General features: G+C 38.6%; 1 protein-coding gene across 2 annotated transcripts; it reads left to right on the top strand.

Annotated features, from left to right (window-relative positions):
- The first annotated feature begins 2,033 nt into the window (after positions 1-2,033).
- Positions 2,034-20,195, top strand: RARS1 (arginyl-tRNA synthetase 1). Of its 2 annotated transcripts, XM_006198999.4 has the most exons (15): positions 2,034-2,136; positions 3,498-3,632; positions 6,955-7,143; positions 8,067-8,175; positions 8,741-8,841; positions 9,261-9,382; positions 10,110-10,230; positions 11,872-12,001; positions 13,002-13,106; positions 13,885-14,063; positions 14,510-14,619; positions 15,283-15,388; positions 16,683-16,855; positions 18,889-19,136; positions 19,977-20,195. In XM_006198999.4, the coding sequence occupies exons 1-15, from the start codon at positions 2,092-2,094 to the stop codon at positions 20,084-20,086; spliced, it is 1,983 nt and encodes a 660-aa protein (XP_006199061.1). In that variant the 5' UTR covers positions 2,034-2,091; the 3' UTR covers positions 20,087-20,195. The 2 variants fall into 2 exon arrangements, with proteins under 2 accessions (XP_006199061.1, XP_072803357.1); XM_072947256.1 differs by lacking the exons at positions 14,510-14,619; positions 15,283-15,388.
- Positions 20,196-20,455: the final 260 nt, after the last annotated feature.

The raw sequence follows: 20,455 nt of genomic DNA, 5'->3' as shown, positions 1-20,455 counted from the left end.
TAGTCCTTATTCAACATCAGCAGGCAAGATCCGTCCACTCCCTCCCATAAAGATGAGATTGTGACATACTTTCCCCTTTCTCCTCAGCAACACCTGCTATTTTTTGATAGTTACATCATTATTTTTTGTGTAGTTTAAAACAGAGTGTCACATTTACATGCTGCTGCGTAGGGATCATCAGCCTCCCCGTTACAAGTTGATTTGAGAAAGGACACTGAACATATTAGATCAGGCCCCACTCTCACGACCTCTCCTACAATTCAAACAACTTCTCCTGAGGGAAACTCTTTCAGCACCAAGCAAAGGAAACTTACTGGGAAGATGGACCTTTTTCCTGCTTTATTTTGAAGGTGGACACCTGTCTGTCCCTTGATTTATCCAGCCACCAACTCATCCATCCTTCCCTCCATCCTCCTTAGAGAAATAAAAAGGTGTCACAGGGACATATATTAACACTTGTGTTTGGTTGAAAAATAAAAATAAATGCAAACTTTAAGAATCAAAAAAATTAAGTAACTATGATATGAATTATTTGACTTGACAAAGAGTACTGGCTTTGCCAATTAATTAATATGGCAAATATTTCCAATAAATTGGATGAGCTAAATTTGCAGCTCCACAGTTTTGATGAAAATACATTAAGAGCACTTATAAAAGAAACAGCATGCCAGAAAATAGTTCATTACCGCTATTTAAATTTGTGGCAAGAGCTTTCAGATGTCAACTTTTAAAAAGGCTACATTTAAAAAATTCATTTATAGAAACAAAAGTTTAGAGACCATTGCTCTAAGGACTGGGGGCATAGAGAAGAGCCAAAAAGACAGTTAAGGTCCCTGTCTCCTGAGAACTTGCATCCCAGGTTAGCTGTTAAGAATTTTATCTCCAGTGGTACTGAGACAGGAGGGAAGGGGGCGGGGCATGGCCATTAAAAGAATGACACAGCAGTTAGCAGCAAGATGGTGGAAGGTTCAACTCCCAGGAGACCTTGAGCTTCAATATACGTTCTTTGAAATACAGTAGCATGCTAAACAGCACTCCCACAGGCGCCAGGACAGTTTTAAGGCTGACCATAAAAGGTCAAAGGATGGGTGATGGCCCAGTTCCTGGGAGTCCCACCTCCTTCTCCAAAGTAGTTAGAATAATCCTGTCACTTGTTAGCATGTGAAGTTACCAAGCTAGCAACACCACGCCTTGTAGCCACTCTTCCTTCTGAGCAATGCTGCCCAGCACTCCTGTCTATGGAGTGTGTGACTATTTTGACTTTAAACCGACCACCCAACCCCCACACCTCACGGCCTTTCTCTTGCCTTCTGAAACAGCCTGCACTCTGTCTATGGAGTATGTATCTGAATAAATCCACCTTTACTCAACTGTGCCTTGCTTTTGAATTTTTTCCTGCGTGAAGCCAAGGACACACCCTTGGTGGGGCACATCCCAGGAACTAAACCGAGATCTGGCCGTCCTCTCGCCCCACATTTTTCCTGCATCAGTAGCTGCTCAGAGATGTCTTCCCTGATCCAAGTCACTATCTCTATCTTCCTGGCACTTTAACTGGGATTGTTATTTACATTTTCATCTAGTATATCTATTCACTCTAAAATGTAACCTCCATGAAAGCGGGGACTTTGTCTGACTTGTTTCCAGCTTGTATTCCAGCTCGTGGAATAGTGCTGACATTACATTAATGAGCGTAATAAGTACTATTGAGTAAATGAATGGATTTTTGTTAGTTTTGTACCCATTTGACAGAGTGAACTGAAGCCCTTGAGAGACAGAGGCTTTAAGTAAGTGCCTCTGTGCAAGTCAGTTCAGTTACAGAGGAGCTCTGGTCCCATTCCCCTCAAACCCCCTCCCCTCCCCCAAGACTACAAAGGGTACAGCCCCCCAACCTGGCAGAAAATTCCCCGCGGGTTCTCCCCGCAGTGTCTCCTGGATTCCACTAGGGGGCAGCAGAGGCGTTGACACCCAGTCAGCCAGGAGACCGCGGGGCGGGGCGGGGCGGAGCGGAGCGGGAAGGGAAGGGATTCTGCTTCCGGGCGGGGCTTGCGTTTCCGCTTCCTGTGACTTGGTCGCGAAGGCGCTGACGAGAGGATGGACGGCTTAGTTGCTCATTGCTCCGCGCGGCTGCTGCAGCAGGTAGGGCCGCATGGGACCGGTGGGAAAGTTTGGAGGGGAGGGACCAGGCCCCAGCTCCCGGCGGGGCAGCGAAGGGGCGGCGGCAGCGAGGCGAGGATCGGCCTGCTCCACGCCGACACGGGCAGCCGGGTCCCGAGACCCGGGCCGGAGCTGCCGCGGAAGCTGGTGCCCCGCCCCAGGAACGTTCTCCCGGAGGTGGGAGAGGAAGAACCGTGGTTCCCAGCCCTGAGTGACACTGTCGTTAAGCGGGGTGGAGGGTCCCCCCCGCTCTCCCTGGCCTCCCCAAGCCAGCATCTCCCTGGGGGGCTGAAGCCTGGAGTGTTGAGTACCGCCCCTCGGCCAGTGCCAGTCCTCCCCCGAACACACGCGCTCTCTCTGGGGACAGGCAGAGAGGAAAGTGGGCTAAGAGCGGGAGCCCTGGGTCCTGTTTGCAGCTCAGCCACCGTTCTCTCCATGATACTGAGCCAGAGGACTCCTGAAAAGCCCATATGGAGTGGTTCCTTATCAGACAGGAGTTTGCTCTCTCGCCTTCAGTATTCGTGGGGAAAGAACTGTCATAGCTTGTCAGTGACAGTTCTATTACCCTCTAGGCCCGGGCAGGGATTGGTGGGAGGGGTGATGGGAAAGTGGTTTAAGTACTCTCGTCAAAGAAACCGCTTTATGCTGAATCAGTCGCAAGTTGGTCTAGTAAATTGGCAAGTTCTTTACTTTTCTGAGTCATATGGTCTTTGTCAGTGTGGGGATGTACCCTCTCACTGGGCTGTGATAAGAATAATAGAGGTAATTTATAAAAAGTGTTTAGCTCAGTGCCTGGAACATAATGTATGCTCATTTATGTCAACATTTTTGGGCTGTAGTTACGTCCAGGTAAACATTCTGACATTTCCAGTGAGGAATCTCTCCTTTAGCAATGCAGTTAGGGTGGAAGCTTTATTTTCTTTTGAATTGGCATGTCTTTAGTTTTAAGTGTTAGAGTGAAAGTTCTGGCCTAGGACCTAAGACGCCGAAAATAGAGGGAAAAATGGGAAAATCCTTTTGTCTCAGAAAGGGCAAAATGGGCAGGCACTTGAGCCAAAGAAAGAAACCAGTGATCTGAGGCTTATCTCACTGCATGCTTAACACTCCTGTTCCTCTCCCTCAACACACATGCTTAATTTTTTACTGAAGATCATATCCTAAAGTTATCAAAAACCTCTAGGAAGAAAATTCACCAATTAAAGGAAAAGTCCATCCCGCCCATCACCTGTGCCATGCCCAGGTGGAGAGGAGGGGAAATGAGGCAGAAAGTTTATGGGACAACATATCACATCACAGGAGTCATCAATCAGGGTGGACTGAGCAAAGTGGCTTTTCTTTCGCAGGAGAAAGAGATTAAGTTTCTGACTGCTGAAATTGATCGGTTGAAAAACTGCAACTGTTTAGAAGCTTCTTCAAGTTTGGAGCAGTTGCGGGAAGAAAATTTAAAATTAAAGTATCGCCTGAATATCCTTCAAAAGGTGGGTCCTCTGAGTTCTGGTTTCATTCTACAATTTGAATTATTACGTCTTTTTTTAAATGATTGTTATTGAAGATTCTGAAAGTATACCCTGAGGAATCTGAAAAAGGGGTAAAGAAACCCTGTCCTTTTTCCTTGCATTAGACAAGTTTGACTAAGTTATTGGACAAGTAATGGAGAAGTTGCTGGTGTCCTTCCAGGGCCGTTTGAAATGTTTCATCATGCTACATGTTTTGGCCAGCTCAGTCTTAAATAATTGCCTCTGTCAAAGTGAAATATTTTCAAATACACCTATAGCCTTTTTCTGCCCTAAATTGGTTTTATTGTACAATTTTATTCTTACATTTTACAGTGTCGTGTTGGTGATTTTTTTTTTTTACCTAGTATTTCAGAGCGTTTTTTCCCATGAAGCTTATGCTGTCCTGTCATTATTTAATGACTTAATAATCTAACAGCGTTCATCAGTTTTGTCAAAAAGTGGAGCTTGCTTCAGTTGGGGTTTTAATTTTTCAGCCTGCCTTTCGGGTCTGCTAATGACACATCCTAGAGGGTGACCTCACCCCATAATTGTTCTCCTGTGTGTGTGCTACTTTCAGCCAGGCTGTGCTGGCATTATACCATTTTTCCAAAGCTGACCCCATTTATTCATCTGAGGCTCTGCCTGCCCCACTCCCATGAAGTCTGTATTATCTACTGTGATCTGTTCTGCTTGAAATAGCTTCATCTTTGAGTCTTCTAAAATCACAAAATTCCTTTTCAATGGAATTTCCCCCCCAAATGTCTCACCTTTCTTGTTACCTCATTTACTATGCACTCATTTATACTCATTTCCCTAATGTATTTATTTCAATTTAGAAGTATTATTAAGTGTCTAATATGTGCCAGAGGCTAAGCGGGGAAAGATACAAAAGGAAGTACAGTGCATTCTAATACATGTTTTCATGGAAATTAATTCTAACGTGTAAATAGGAGAATTCTGTCAGTGAAATGTGGAGGGTGCATTGGTTCTCTCGCAGGCACTTCACCCTGCTGAGTAACAGCACTGAAAACGAGGTACACAAAAGACAGGAGACAGCACGCCGCAGAAGAATGAAGGACTGTGTGGCATGCCCGCTGATCCCCGCCTTCCTCAGGCTCACTTTGGCCTCATGATCTGTCTGACTTAGAACCCCACGTTGGATGGCTGTCTCTGAGGCATTTTACTCCCGGTTTCATAAACTCAGCAGCTTCAACTCTTCTTTATGCTCCCTCCTATTGAGCTGTCCTTGTTTTCCTTTTTCAAGATTAACTCTTATATTTATTTAGTACTTACTAGGAATTAGATATTTCTCAATAGTGGCAATGTTAAGATTGCTATATGACGGTACTCTTGTTACAGAATCATAGATTTTGAGTGATCTACTTCTGATGCTATTTTTCTCATAAACTTTTTTTAAAAGGTAATTTTTTACATAATGTAAAGTGTTTCAGATTGCTTATATTGAGTTATAGCAGAGATGCTTTTACCATGTGTAATATTTTTAACCTCATGGAACTTACCATTTTGAGGGAGAAAAGACGTCCACATATGAAACAGTTTGGGGGAAAGTGTTTAATAATAATCAAATACTCAGTTGCATGGTGCAGAAATCAAGTACATTGGATTCATATGTGTGTGTTTACATATGTACACACAAAAACACACATATCCATACGTATGTGCTGGTACCCCTTCCCTTTGAAAATACAAAGATTGAGACTTATCTGTAATAGGTTTTGGGTCTTGGGAACATATCTAAATAACTTTAGTATTTGTTATTAGAAGTCTTTAGATTGTGAAAAGCATATCTTCCTCTTTTTTGAGTGTGTCACTACAGGGAGTCAATTATTAATTAACTAAAAAACCAGTTTTTTTAGTGAGTTTAAGAATAGTAGAATTTCTTGCATACGGCAGAGAGGGTGATGAGGAAGCACAGAGCTTGAGTTCTCCGCTCCAGCAGTACTGAGCTTGAATCCTGACCTTGCCGGTTAGCCTTTGTTGTATTTGGCGAGTTACTTAATCTCTGGCCCACATGGAAATGGTAATAGTCACAAACTGAGTTTTTGTTGTGTAGACGAAGTAAGATAATGCACATAAATAAAGCACTTGTTCTTTTTTTTTTAATTGAACTATAGTCAATTTACAGTGTTGTGTTAATTTCTGGTGTATAGCATAGTGATTCATTTATACACACATATATATACTCCTTTTCATATTCTTTTTCATGATAGGCCATTACAGGGTATTGAATATAGTTCCCTGTGCTATCCAGTAGGACCTTGTTGTTTTGACTTAGTTCTTTACATCCAGTAGTACTCAGTTCATTCAGTACTACTCAGGTAATAGCTTTCGTTGCTGTTGCCATTCATACAGCACATCGTTGACATTTGACCAATTTAAAATTGTGATTATTGTGCGGATAGCATTTTCATTTGTGTTCTATTAAGAGCGTATGTGTTCAGTCATCATTTCTTGACCTGCTATGTGGCAGGTACAATGGTAGGTGCCAGGGATAGAGCCGAGAATAAGATGCTTTCCTTGCAATCAGAAGCCTAGTGGTAGACACAGATAATTCAGAGAAGACATGAAAAGTGTAGTAATAGAGGTAATTAATTGGACACCATCTTAAGTGAATATACTGCACTTCAAAGAAACTGAGGAATAGGTAGGATGGTCCAACATGAGATTATTTAACAGTTAGACAGAACAACCTGTTATTCTAATATATTAGTATTAACAGTATTTTTGACCTGTGTCATACATTTTATTTGTATTTATTTATTTGGGGGGGGGGTATGTAATTAGGTCTGTTTTTAGAGGCGGTACTGGGGATTGAACCCAGGACCCTGTGTATGCTAAGCATGCGCTCCATCACTTGAACTATACCCTCCCCCTTCATACATTTTAACGGAGAGAATATGTTTCTATTGCTTTTGTCCATAGAGCTTTCACTTCCAACAGTTGCTATGAAGTTATTTAGGATTGATTTTCTACTATTTTCTCAGTGCTTTAGAGAAGTTGGGAATATTCAGTCAGCCCTTTTTACTCCCTGTTCGTGGTTTCTATTCTGATAAAAAGTAACTATAGAAAGTACTTGGAGGCATTTCACACTTATGTCTTAGATGCTGTGGGATAGACTTGCCTTGTTGTGTTTCTCAGCATATCCCAGATATGAGAGTGGTACACTATGAGTATGTGTTAGTTATCTTTTGGTTCTTCTCAAGACATTTGAAAGTTTGAAATATTTGGGGAATTTTTGTGTGATAATTTAGAATTTATTAACATTTCCATTCTTTCCTTACAGAGTCTTCAAGCAGAAAGGAGCAGACCAACTAAAAATATGATTAACATCAATAGTTGCTTACAAGAGGTCTTCGGTTGTGCCATTAAGGCTGCCTATCCAGACTTGGAAAATCCTCCCCTGATAGTGACACCAAGTCAACAGCCCAAGTTTGGGGACTATCAGTGTAATAGTGCTATGGGCATCTCTCAGGTGACTGTGGTATTATTATTGTTGTTATATCATTATTAGCATCATTATTACTAGCATTCTTGGTGATTTGATTTTCTTAAGCATTGTAAGTATTAACGTTTACATAAATAATAGCAAATTGTTGTATCCTCCATGAAAACATTTTCCACAGTTCTGAAAAACTTGAGAAAAGGGAACGTGTGTTTTTAATTTTTAAAAAACACGAATTTGAATATTTAAATTATGTATAATATATTCTCAGTATTTAAGGGTAATAGTTGGTGTTGTTCTGTTTTAGCACTTCCCTCCTTTTGTGTCCCGGATTGCTATGTTACTGTCGAGGGATTAAAAGTTAGCCGTTTAGAACCAGCATTTCCATCAGATATTTTGATGGAATATCTTTGAGGTGGGCTTGTGTATTTCATGTTCAGTCAGAGGAGTTCCTCATTTTTGATGGCTACATTGTCTAGTATGTTTGTTTATTGCCCCTGGTTTGGGACTTTTTGCTTTCTTTTCATTGCTGAATTGAAAGGGTTAATCTAAAGAGACCAGATATTTTCTAAATAATTTTTTTGTGTCTGCATTGGGGTTAAGTTTGTAAGGGTGCTATTTATCTCTCAAGTCAGAATCACTTCATGATTTGAGAATCAGAATTGTAAATACCCCGGAAACAGGCATTATAACTAAAGACTTTGAAAGTCTTCATTAAAAAGTTCTAGGTGGTCGTGACAACTCATTTTCAAATGGAGACCCTGTGCTTTTGGCACTTGTGTATTCTTCCTGGCGCTGTGGATTCTTGATGCTTTATCCTTCACAAGGTCACTGGTCTCTTCTTCTGCCTTTTGATGGGTTTTATGTCAGATGCATCTCTTGCTTTGCCAGATGTGCGTTTCCAAGTAACTTGCTGAAACCTGTTGTATAATGAACCGTTTTATGTGTTATAGATGCTCAAAACCAAGGAACAGAAAGTGAATCCAAGAGAAATTGCTGAAAACATTATCAAACACCTCCCAGACAATGAATATATGGACAAAGTTGAAATTGCTGGTCCTGGTATGACATACTGTTATCTTCCTTAAGTGGTTGTCTTAATGCTGAGTCATTTTGATATAGGAGAAGAAAACCATTTAAAATATGAGCATAGGGTGAAAACTTGTTACTGAACAAGATTGTAAAGGCACTATGGGCTGAGAGTTGGGAATCTGAGTGAGATTTTAGTCTAGACTTAGCCACCTGGTCTTGAATGAGTTACTTTTATGTCCCCGTGACTCAGTTTTTCATCAGCAAAAAGGAGACAGATAATGACAGATATTCTGTGGTGAAAAGGTCACTTATTTTCTGTTAAGAGGTGAACAGATCATTTTCTAAGAGAGAAGGGGTCCTGAATTAAGTAGGAAGCTTTCAGGAGAGTGGCAAAGGTTTGAAATAGATGCTGAAACAGGAAGCTTACAGGAGAACTGAAGCCAGCGTCCCAAGTGGTGTGGGAAACCTGAAAAGTTTTGCCAGAGCCAGATAAGGACTCTGGAGCCAACATAAGTGAAATTGAGAAAGTCTTTAGGAGTGAGCAGTCCTCAAGATTGGAGGCTGTCTGATTTTTTTTCTCTTCTCTGTTTTTTAGGTTTTATTAATGTCCACTTAAGAAAGAGCTTTGTATCAGAACAGTTGACCAATCTCTTGGTGAATGGTGTTCAACTGCCTGCCATTGGAGAGAACAAAAAGGTACATGTACAATTTTCTGTTGCTAGAATAACACATTAGAACTGTGTTAGGTGTAACAAGGCATGACTTTCCCTTTTTATATTGAGATTTAATCGTTAATGTTTTGAGATCATGAACATAGCCATGAAGTAGCCTTTCCCCGGGTCTTCCTTCCTGTGTGATTTTTCTTTTCATTTCATTCCATAAGTTCCCCTGATACTTACGAATTCTCTCTGAAAAAGGGAATAGATAACTTGTGTAAATGAATTTGATTCTTTGTCAGTGAATAATGGACAAGTTTTATCAGCAAGTCTAACACAGTTGAATTACAGTCCAAGCTACTGTTTGTCTTGAGTTTATTGTTTAATTTTATTAATTAATGTGTTAACAGGATAAAATATTTATACCCCTTAAAAAAATCTTTTTATTATCTATCCCAGGTTATAGTTGACTTTTCTTCTCCCAACATAGCTAAAGAGATGCACGTGGGCCATCTCAGGTCCACCATCATAGGAGAGAGCATGTCCCGCCTCTTTGAGTTTGCAGGCTATAACGTGCTACGGTATGTACTCTTGCCTTTCTTTGGAGAGTTTGTAAAAGAGGGAAAATGTCACTTGAGAAAGAATCTTTCACTAAGTCAGTGATTCATAAGTGTGGTTCTGCTTCATAATTACCCATTAGGCATTTAAATTATGTCCTTGGCCCCTCCTCTGGATTAATGGCTCTTTGACTTGTTGGAGGGTGATGTGGAACCAGGGGGAAAGCTTCCCCATTTGTTCCACAAATATTTCTTGAGTGCCTCCTGTACTAGGGGTATATATTCTAGTGGGAGAGGGAAGCAAAAGACAGATTGTGCTGGGCTTGGTAGGCCAGGGTAGGAAATTGGGATTTTATTCTTAAGTGCGATGGGAAGCTATTGGAGAGTATTCGTTAGCAGGGCATGTAATCTAATTAAAGATAACTCTAGTTTCTGTGAAGCTCAGGCAAAGAAAGGAGAACTATAGTAATGAATTAGAAAACTGTTTTAATAATCCAGTTAAGAGACGACCTGGCGGTTTGAGATTAGATGAAAGCAGTGAGGAGTGAGAGATGGTTGGATTGACATTTTGAAGAATGTCTCCATTGACATTTGAGAACTATTGTCTAAATTACACTAAGATAATTTATAAGACACTACTAAATGCGATGTACTGGCACTTAAATGTTAGTGGTTCCTAATGGAATGTAATTCTTCTACTCTAACCATGTTTATTATTTTTAAGTGATTTTATGTTTTGTGTTTTGTATAGACTAAACCACGTAGGAGATTGGGGGACCCAGTTTGGTATGCTCATTGCTCACCTGCAAGATAAATTTCCAGATTACCTGACAGTTTCACCTCCTATTGGGGATCTCCAGGCTTTTTATAAGGTTTGATGCCGTTTATTGTTCTATTATTTGTATGTTTATCATTTATCATAATTATTCATTTTCCTCAGGGAGTTTAAAATGATATTTGAAGCTACTGTGGGGTTAAATAAAAGTCACTTAACTCCCTGTCCCTTAACATGTCATGTTTGCTTTCTTTATTGGTGTATGTTAGATGTTTAATTCTATCACATCGCCTAGTCTTGAGTGAACTTAGGAGTTTGTTCATCAGAATACATTTTAGTATTTAAAAGTTCTTGATGCTGTTGTTACCCTGATTTTATATAGTTTGAAAGCATTATTAAGTATATATAAATAGTTTTGAAAAGACAAATTTACCATTAACAGTAATTTAAAATCAGTCCCTGTGGTAAATATTCTTTGACTCCTTTACTCCTTATACAAACGTGTATGTCATTTGTGGTTACAGGGTCATCATTCTTGTACTGTGCCCACCTAACATTGTATTGAACTCTGTCGTGTTACTGTGTGACTGCACACTGGCTCGGCTGTGTGGGCTGAAGTTTGCATTGCACCCTGTTGGATTCTCCCCCCACGGTTTTTGGGGAGCTTTAGTCTATTCTGTAAATGACTTCACACATGTAGGTTTTTTCCTTTTTAAAAGTATTTTCTTTTGATAGTCAGCGTCCCAAGAACTTTGAGGGGTTTTGTTTGCTTGTTTTGGGTTTTTTGGAGTTTTTTTGAATTTTTGGTATGTATTTTCTAATTAAAAAAATGGAAAATTGTTTATTGGTATCAGATGGGTGAGGTAACTAATGTTATAATCTGTTGGAATTCTGTGCACGGAATATAAGGCAAATCTATTAATGCAGTCTATGAATGTATGATATTGTGCATCTATTAATATATATTAATTATATATATTATATACTAGCAGTATATTAACAGTAATATACATCTATTAACATATTAAAATGTTTATAACACATTGTTAAATTTTAAAACCAAGGTAAAAGAAAAGCCATATATTTCCAGTTTTCATTAAAACATAGATGTGAGTTTGCAAAGAAATGTCTAGAATTTATATCAAAATGTTATTGCTGGTTAGTTTTGGGGTGGGATTAATAATTTACTTTTCAGTAAGCATGTGTTGCTTTCAAAATAGAAAACTACATCAGAAATTGACAAAACATTGTCAACTGACTTTACTACAATACAAAACAGAAAACAATGAAAACAGTTTTATTTTTAATTAAAAAAAAATGCTCATCCAGAACCACATCCGAAATGGTAATTAGAGCCCAGAAAATTCAACCCATCTGTTAGCTGTTCATTATTACTCCTCTGGAACAAGCATATTTGTGAAATAGGCTTCTGTGAATTGGAAAGGTAGAGTTAGTATTGTGAGAATTTCATATTTTCAAGAAACACTATTTCGGAAGAAATAATAGGGTTTTGGAGGGCACATTCTTAGCAATACTCTTGATTGTTGAGATAGAGCACTTGTTCTGTTGTTCTGATGTTCTAAACTTTTACTTCCTGACTCTGGTTTTTTTGGGGGGGCTTAGTCTGGATTTTTGTTTTTTGGGTGTTTTTTTGTTCTTGTTTGAGAAATGAACAAATTTTTTAATCTAGAAATATGGGGCTGACTCTTTACAAACCTTACCTTCTTTTTAAATGCAGGAATCCAAGAAGAGATTTGATACTGAGGAGGAATTTAAGAAGCGAGCGTATCAGTGTGTAGTTTTGCTCCAGAGTAAAAACCCAGACATCATGAAAGCTTGGAACCTTATCTGTGATGTCTCCCGCCAAGGTGAGTTTCTGGGCTTTGTTCATTCATCCATCAAATAACTACTACATATAGTTTCTTGAGTATTCATAATTGACCTTGAATGACTTGTTAAATTTCAGGGAGTAGCAGATTTTTTTTTCCTTAAATATTTTCTGAAATTGTAACTATAAAGAAAGTTTATAAAGATAGGCAGGTGCAAAATTTAACTTCCTTAAAAGCCAGGAAAATTTAGTTAAGAAAGAAAGTAGCAAAGAAAGAGAAAAGGTGCTATTCACAGTAGCATCCAGAGCTTTAAAATACTTAGGAATAAGTCCATCCAGAAATGTGTAGGGCTAAAATGAGGGGAAATAGGCAACAGGATGCAATTGAATGTTTAAGTTGAGTGTCATGCAGAGTCCTGTGGTTCTCCACATTTATTTGTCATTGTAAGACAATTCTCAGTTTTCAGACTGGACAATGTAATTTGAGGGGTCACTTTGAACGATAAATGGACAAGAATAGGCAGTCAATCTTTGGAAAAGGCAAACGATGGCTATTTTGCTGCACTTGGCAGTAGAATGTGTACAGTGCACCTGTAGGTAATCGTGTGTCACTAATGCCTGGCTAGACAGACCAATAAACAGTACAAATTAGGGAAAACCGTAAGAAAATTCAGGAAACATTTGATCTACAGATAGAAAAGGCTTTTCTTTTTTCCTTCTCATTTACAGTTTCTAAGAGTAATTTTTTTTAATTACACAAGAGGTATTTGCTCCTTGTAGGAAAAAAATAAATGTAGACAGGAAAAAAGGAAATAAATTATCTGTATTCCCACCGTTAATAATTTTGATGTGTATGTTGCTATATTCTTTCCACAATTTTGAAATGGCAGTATGTATAATACTCTGTATCATATATTTTAGTGTAATTAATTTCCTTCCAAATGTTTCAGTTAAGTAATAAACTTTTTTTAAGGTAAGATGCATGTTTCATATTTGTTTAAATTATACATTTTCTTTATTTGGTAACTTTTTCCCCCTAGAATTTAATAAGATCTATGAGGCATTGGACATCTCTTTAATAGAGAGGGGAGAATCTTTCTATCAAGACAGAATGAATGATGTTGTAAAAGAATTTGAAGATAGGGGTAAGCACTCTGCCTTTTTTTTTGTTAACTGTATCGTACACATTTTCAAACAAGCAAAAGCTGGAGGGAATATTACAGTGACCCCCCAACTCCATGCGCTTGTCACCCAGGCCGACTTTATTATGTCTGTATCTTCCTATATACACTGCTTACATCAAATGTTTTCATCTATAACTGTTTTGGTTTGTCTCTGGAACAACAGGCCCTTTATCCCACCCCCAAATCACTTCATGACGATTAACGGTTTCTTAGTGTCATTAAATAATGAGTCAAGAGTTCAGATTTCCTAAGTTGATTCATACTCTTTTTCAGTCATGAGTATTTGTTTTAAAAGTCTTTACATTACATTTGTTTAATATGTATTTTATGTTCCGCAACTCAGGTTTCTCTCCCTACCTTCACTCTCTTTTCTTGTTTATTGAGAAACAAACAGAAAGAGTCCAATTGGGACGCCAATAAAAAACACGAACTCTTTCTTTCTCTTTGGAATTGCTGCCGTAGCAAGTTGAACTCTGCCTCAGACGGTGCAAGTTCCTCGGTTGAATGGCATGCTTGATTATTTTTCTTTATCAATTTTCAGAATAATAAATGAGTTTCTTAACATCTTCCAGATGTGACAACTAGGTTGTTTTAGCATTATTATAAATGTGGTTTAATATCGTTTTTATTTTTCAGTTGTTTGCCTTTATTTGTTATTTACCTAATACTCAGATTGTCTCATTTTGGCGTTATTATAAATGAACTTTAATATATAAAGTTTTCTTTTTTTCCCATGTAGGATTTGTGCAAGTGGATGATGGCAGAAAGGTCGTGTTTGTTCCAGGATGTTCCGTACCACTAACCGTAGTAAAATCAGATGGAGGTTACACCTATGACACATCTGACCTGGCTGCTATTAAACAAAGACTATTTGAGGAGAAAGCAGATATGATTATTTATGTCGTGGACAGTGGACAAGTGAGTTTGTAGATTTGTGTATGTTCTACATTGTCTGATTGGAGGTGAAACAGTATGGTGAGCCATTTGGCACTAGACAACCCTACAAATTTGTTTCATTGTTGTTTTTTTTTTTTAATTTAATGGAGGTACTGGGGATTGAACCCAGGATCTCATGCATGCCCTCTACCTCTGAGCTATAACCCCCCCCCACACACACACACACCCTATAAATTTTATAAGAGAAAGAATAGGGTTTGGATTTGGCCAAACTTGAATACTTCCAGCTTTCCAGTTTGCCTCCATAAACTGGAAAAGGTCTTACTTTTCTCATTTATAAGGAATAAAAAAGAGCTTTTGTAACTGTAGGTTTGTAAGTTGAATTTTATCTTTTTTCCTGAGCAGAACTTTGAATCATTTTTTTAAATTAGAAAGTTTAGCAAGTAACTTTCTCTGTTTCTTTGTAGTCTTTACACTTCCAGACAGTATTTGGTGCCGCTCAGATGATTGGTTGGTATGATCCTGAGGTAACTCGAGTGTTTCATGCTGGATTTGGTGTGGTGCTAGGGGAAGACAAGTAAGTCTGGCAACTCTAAAGATGGTAATGACATGCCTGACCCCCAGATTTTATTTGAAAGAGGCTATATTTCATTTGATACCGTATTAGAATTAAGAAAGTCCACAATTTTCTTTGGTCTACATATGCTGTAATGGTGTACCCAGCTGAGTCTTTTGTACCTGTGTCTTATCACTGTCAGAGAATGTAGCCTTTTAGGGAGAATGCAGAGAAATTATTAACATCTTACATTTAATAGTGTCTTAGGGTCGCTTAGCGTTTTGATCACCACATCTCTTAAAATCTGTGGCATTTTAGATTTGGTGACATGGCCTTAAACACTGCCATCACAGAAATACAGGTTATGTTTCTAAAAACCGCATGAAGTAGCTCAAGATGCTGTGTGTGTTCAGGGAAATGAACAAATTAACAAATGTCCTCCTCCTTTCCCTTTGAGGGAACTTACTGAAGGTGAACATGTAGAGAATGCTGTTAGGAGCCTAAAGCACAGAACGCTTTGAGAGTTGAGGGCTAGAAATGAAAGACACTTGAAAGTGCCTGCTTTCTTTTTTTCATCCTCCCTAGTTGTCTGCTAAATAAAGCAATGTCAAACCTTCATTTTCAAAGATGTCTAAGTTGGAAGCTCTGTTTCGAAATTTAATTGAAATGGTTTAATTTTATTAGGAAGAAATTTAAAACACGATCAGGTGAAACAGTGCGCCTCATAGACCTTCTGGAAGAAGGACTAAAACGCTCCATGGACAAGTTGAAGGAAAAAGAAAGAGACAAGGTAGTCCAAGGACTTACTTGTATGTTGTGTGCCACACCTTGTTGTGTGGTTTTTCATTGTTGTTTTTATTGCGAGACCTGGGAAGGAGTATAGGTGGTCAGTCCAATTATGACAGGCTTATGTTACTCAGATTCTTTTGCACAATTTGTTTCATAAATTGTTGAGTATTTATTGTGAAAGCAGTTTTTGGCTATCATTACCAAATACCACGGCTTCTTCCTCCTCTGTTAATGTGGCATAGTTACCTCAGTTCACCTGTCACTGCTTTGACCCAGCGATGGGAGAATTTTTCACTCCTGAGGTTCCCTCTTCTTGATGATTGTGTCCTCGCTTTTTTGGCAAGCCCACATTCTCAGCTCTGCCTTCTTACCTCAGTTAAAACCACTTTTTACTGCTTGGGGTTTGTCTGCCCCCCGCCCCCCCCCCCAGCCACCACACAGTGATTTGGCATAATGCCCCCCGGGGAGAAGCCAGGTGGGCGTGGAGCTCAGTGTCTGCTTCTCCCAGACACTGTAGCCCCTCAGTCTCTGCCTGGGTTGGTGCTCTCTGGTGGCTTCAAAGTGTTGTTTCATACGATTTCTTCAGCTTTTAAATGGTTGCTGGTGGTGGAAGGGTTAGTCTACTTCAAACTACTGCATCATGTCCAGCACAGAAGTCCTTACCTACTTACTGTGGCCTAATAGTGCTTCAGAACACATGACCAGATTTAGCAAAACAGTATATATGACTTCTTCCTCCAACTCTTGAAACCCTGTTTTGATTCCAATTAATTACCTCACTCTAATTTTCTGTTTTTATTTTACTGTGTTTCCTGGAAGCTACCTCAGAATCTTTATGGAACGAAGCAGACGGAAACTAATAATCGGTGCTTTCAGTCTCACATCTACTGAATAAATACACTGGGGAAAAAGTGTTCAAGCTGACACGTCATTGAGGGGGAGGGTATAGTTCAGTGGTACAGTGTGTACTTAGCATGCACGAAGTCCTGGGTTCAATCCCCAGTACCTCCATCAAAATTTAAAAAAAAAAATTGCTCCCCCCACAAAAGATGACACGTCATAATTTACAAATCAGGTTTCTTGTGGAAACATTCTTCGTTATGCAGAGCAGATAAATTGTATTTTCATTATTCTCTTTGTAGATTAGTCCACATTTTTCTACCTCAGTGTCGATATTGACTAAGGTTTACTGGTTAAAGAGCACCATTAGATGTTCCTTACCCCCAGCTTTTGCCTGTGAGACAGCAGGGCAAAGCAGTGATCAGTAACTTACGAGTTACATGTTTTCCCCAAAGGTCTTAACCACGGAGGAACTGAAGGCTGCTCAGACATCTGTTGCTTACGGCTGCATCAAATATGCTGATCTTTCCCATAACCGGTTGAATGACTACATCTTCTCCTTTGACAAAATGCTGGATGACAGAGGAAATACAGCTGCTTACTTGCTGTACGCCTTCACCAGAATAAGGTGATTGTGGGGACAGTGTTGTTTTTATTTTTAATCAAAGGATGATAACTTCTAGTCTTGTATCAGTTATGTCTTTTTTTTGGTGGGGGGGTAACTAGGTTTATTTATTTTAGTCTTACTATTATTATTTTTACATTCATAGAACTGTCTAACCAATAACAGAATACATATTCAAGTGGACACGGAACATTCACCAAGATAGTGCATATCTTGGGGTACAAAAAAGTGAAAAATTCAAAATACTTGAAATCACACAAGTTTGTTCTTTCATCATAATAAATTAAACTAGAACTTAATAGCAAAGTTTATAGGTGACCATCTAAACATTTGAAAATTAAACACTGTGCTTCTAAACAATCCATGGTCACGGTCAAAGAAGTAGTCCTGGAGTAATTAAAGCAGTATTTTGAACTGAGCAAAAATAAAAATACAGTTTATCAAAATTTGTCAGATGTAGTTAAAGTAATTCGTAGAGAAGAATTCACAGTATGAACTATTTAAAAATTAGAAAAGGAAGATCTCAAATCAGTAATCTAAGTTCCCATCTTAAGCAACTAAAAAAAAAAGAAAAGAAAAATGCACCCAAACAAGAAGAAGAAAGAATGTAAAAAAGGGCAGAAATCAATGAAATTTTAAAGCAGAAAAACAATTAATAAAATCAGACAAAAGCTGTTTTTTTTTTTAAGATCAGTAAAGTTGATAACATCTTTATCAAGACAAAAAAACATAATTTACTAATCAGGAATGAAAACAGGCAGCATCACAGAGCTCACAAGTGTTAAAAGGGTGATAAAGGGCTCTGTTCTGTAGAACGTGCGTTCTGTAACTTAGCTGAAACTGCTTTATTCCTCAGAAACCACAAGCACCAAAACTCACCCAATATGACGTAGATAACCCACTGTCTCTTATTATAATTATCCATTATAATATAAATTAAATTATAATTATAATTAAATTATTAATAAGTTTACATTTTAAAACTTCTCAAAAACAAAATCTCCATTTTCTACCTTCCATGTAAATTTTAGGGCACACATTACAGTTCTGATATATCTATTGACCTTTCTTCTGTTGATTATAGTAACTCTTTAGTAAAACATATACAAATAGCATGCTGAAAATACAGATGTATGCTTGTATACACAAAAAAATAAAAAGAAGAAGAAATCTCCAGGTCCAGATAGATACACTGGTGAATTCTACCAAACACGTTAAGGAGAAATAATACCAATTCTAGACAGTCTTCTCTAGCCAACAGAGAGGTGAACAGTTCTTGTATTATGAGGCAGGTATTAATCTGAAAGGAAAACCAGACAAAGATAATACCAAAAAAAATCCTTCATGTACATAAACACAAAAAACTCAACAAAATATTAGCAGAGCAAATCTAGCAGTATATAAAAATAATACATGATTATCAAACAAGATTTTTCCAGGGAGTCTAAGCCTGATTTAATATTTGCAAATCAGTCAATGCTATCTACCATATTAACAACCTGAAGAAAAAAAAATGCTCATATCAATCGATGCAGAAAAATCATTTAACAAAATATAGCATCATTCATGATGAAAATTTTCAGCCAACTGAGAATAGAAGGGAGCTTCCTTAAGCCTATAAAGAGCGTCCACAAAAAAAATCTAGAGGTAGCGACATTCTTACTGTTTCTAACATTACTATGGAAAGGCAGGTGAACTGGAATTGTCAAAATGGTAGGATAAATTTGGGGAGTTAGAGTCCTCTTACTACCAGATTTTAAGACTTAACGCACTGATCATGACCTTGTATTTTTATTGTAATACTTTTATTGTGGTATGGTTCCTGTACAGTAAACAACACATACTTTACACATTACTACTTTGTTTTAAATGGAGGTACTGGGGATTGAACCCAGGCCCCTGTGCATACTAAGCACATGCGCAACCATTGAGCTATAACTATAACCTCCCCCCTCTATCAATCATTTCTTGTTACATGTTTTCAATGGAGAAGAACATAACAAAGGGGAATTGATGACTGTTGCCTAATATTTCAGGTCTATTGCACGTCTGGCCAATATTGATGAAGAAATGCTCCGGAAAGCTGCCCGAGAGACCAAGATCATTTTGGACCACGAGAAGGAGTGGAAGCTAGGCCGGTGCATTTTGCGGTTCCCTGAGGTCCTGCAGAAGATTTTAGATGACTTACTTCTCCACACGCTCTGTGATTATATCTATGAGTTGGCAACTACTTTCACAGAATTCTACGATAGCTGCTATTGTGTGGAGAAGGATCGACAAACTGGTAAGTGGCTCATCCAGTAGTCATACTGGGGATTGGGCACCGACGTGTCATTTATTTGCGTTGAATGTGGGTGACTTTCTGTTTGTTTTATTTATGGAAACACCCTCCTCCTACGTTTCCTCCCAACGATTACCCAGTAATCCATGTCATATACGACAGACGAAATTGAGCTAGCGCTAATAAAAGCCTGAATGGAGTTCTTCCCATTCTGGAACAGACCAGCTTTCCCACCCTTGGGCACGTGGGCTGGAACTAAAGGTGCCACAGAAAATTGGAAGGCCCCTAGTAACAGGACGTTTCTAACAGAAGCTGAGGGTCTAACTGAGGGTCCCAGAGTGAGTCTTTGGGGTTCTTGATAATGAAAACTACCCTTGGGGGGGGAAATACCTTTTCTTAGGCTTTTTGCTCTCTCATGTTACATCGTTAATGAAGTAGGCTGAATTAATGTGTTACAGGGCAAGCAGGCGTTTTAGTCATGCCTAAGGACTGAAACATCGTTAGGGAAAAATCTGACCATTATGGTGTTAAAGTTCATAGTTAGTTTAGACCGTGAGGCCTAGGAAAGAACTCCAAATTTCAAAACGAAAGATAAAATTATAATCTAATCAGTGCATGCCTTGTATTTCTTTTATCAGTTAAAAACAGATTTCTTGAACTGAACACCTTTATCTCTTAGATGGTCTCTCCTCATAGTTTAAGGTAAAGATGATTCTAGTTAAAGCCCCAAACATCTCTGAGTAGGGCTGTCCCTTCTCAGTGAATTCCAGATGTAACACATAACTTAATAGCGATTTGCAAAGAGAAAAATTAACTACCACCTTCTGGTTTCTGTCTTCTCAGGAGAAGTCCTGAAGGTGAACACGTGGCGTTTGCTGCTGTGTGAAGCAGTGGCTGCTGTCATGGCCAAGGGCTTCGATATCCTGGGGATAAAGCCTGTCCAGAGAATGTGATCTTCCTTAGGTTTGAACACTATGTGTTTTTACCGAAGTGGCCACTGGCATTGTTAGCTTTTTTACAATCATGTGAATACAAAAAAAAGTAAAAGAAATTTGTCAACTACCTACAGAACATTTGGTTCTTTATCTCTAACAACTAGACGTCTGAAAAGAAAAATACCCTAATTTTTAATTAAGTAAGGAATCCCATTTATATCAGGGCCTACTGTGGTCCCCAGGAACACACCTTTATTGCCATTTATTCTGGAAAAACAGATGCTTAATAAACATGACTGCTATTGCACCATGCTATTTCTGAGGGTCTGCAGCCTCAAAGGAGCCTTAGAGAAGGGAGTCTTAACTAAGACTTGTCTGGAAAAACTC

The sequence above is a fragment of the Vicugna pacos genome, chromosome 22 (assembly GCF_048564905.1).
Source record: "Vicugna pacos chromosome 22, VicPac4, whole genome shotgun sequence".
NCBI lineage: Eukaryota > Metazoa > Chordata > Mammalia > Artiodactyla > Camelidae > Vicugna > Vicugna pacos.
Note: the sequence above shows the minus strand (reverse complement) of the source record. Positions and strands in the feature narration are given on the sequence as shown.

Excerpts from the sequence above, each read along its gene's own strand:
- RARS1 (XM_006198999.4), top strand. The coding sequence starts at position 2,092 with ATGGACGGCTTAGTTGCTCATTGCTCCGCGCGGCTGCTGCAGCAG. Across the intron at positions 3,633-6,954 it reads GCCTGAATATCCTTCAAAAG|AGTCTTCAAGCAGAAAGGAG; the intron begins GTGGGTCCTCTG and ends CTTTCCTTACAG. Across the intron at positions 14,620-15,282 it reads GTGGTGCTAGGGGAAGACAA|GAAGAAATTTAAAACACGAT; the intron begins GTAAGTCTGGCA and ends TAATTTTATTAG.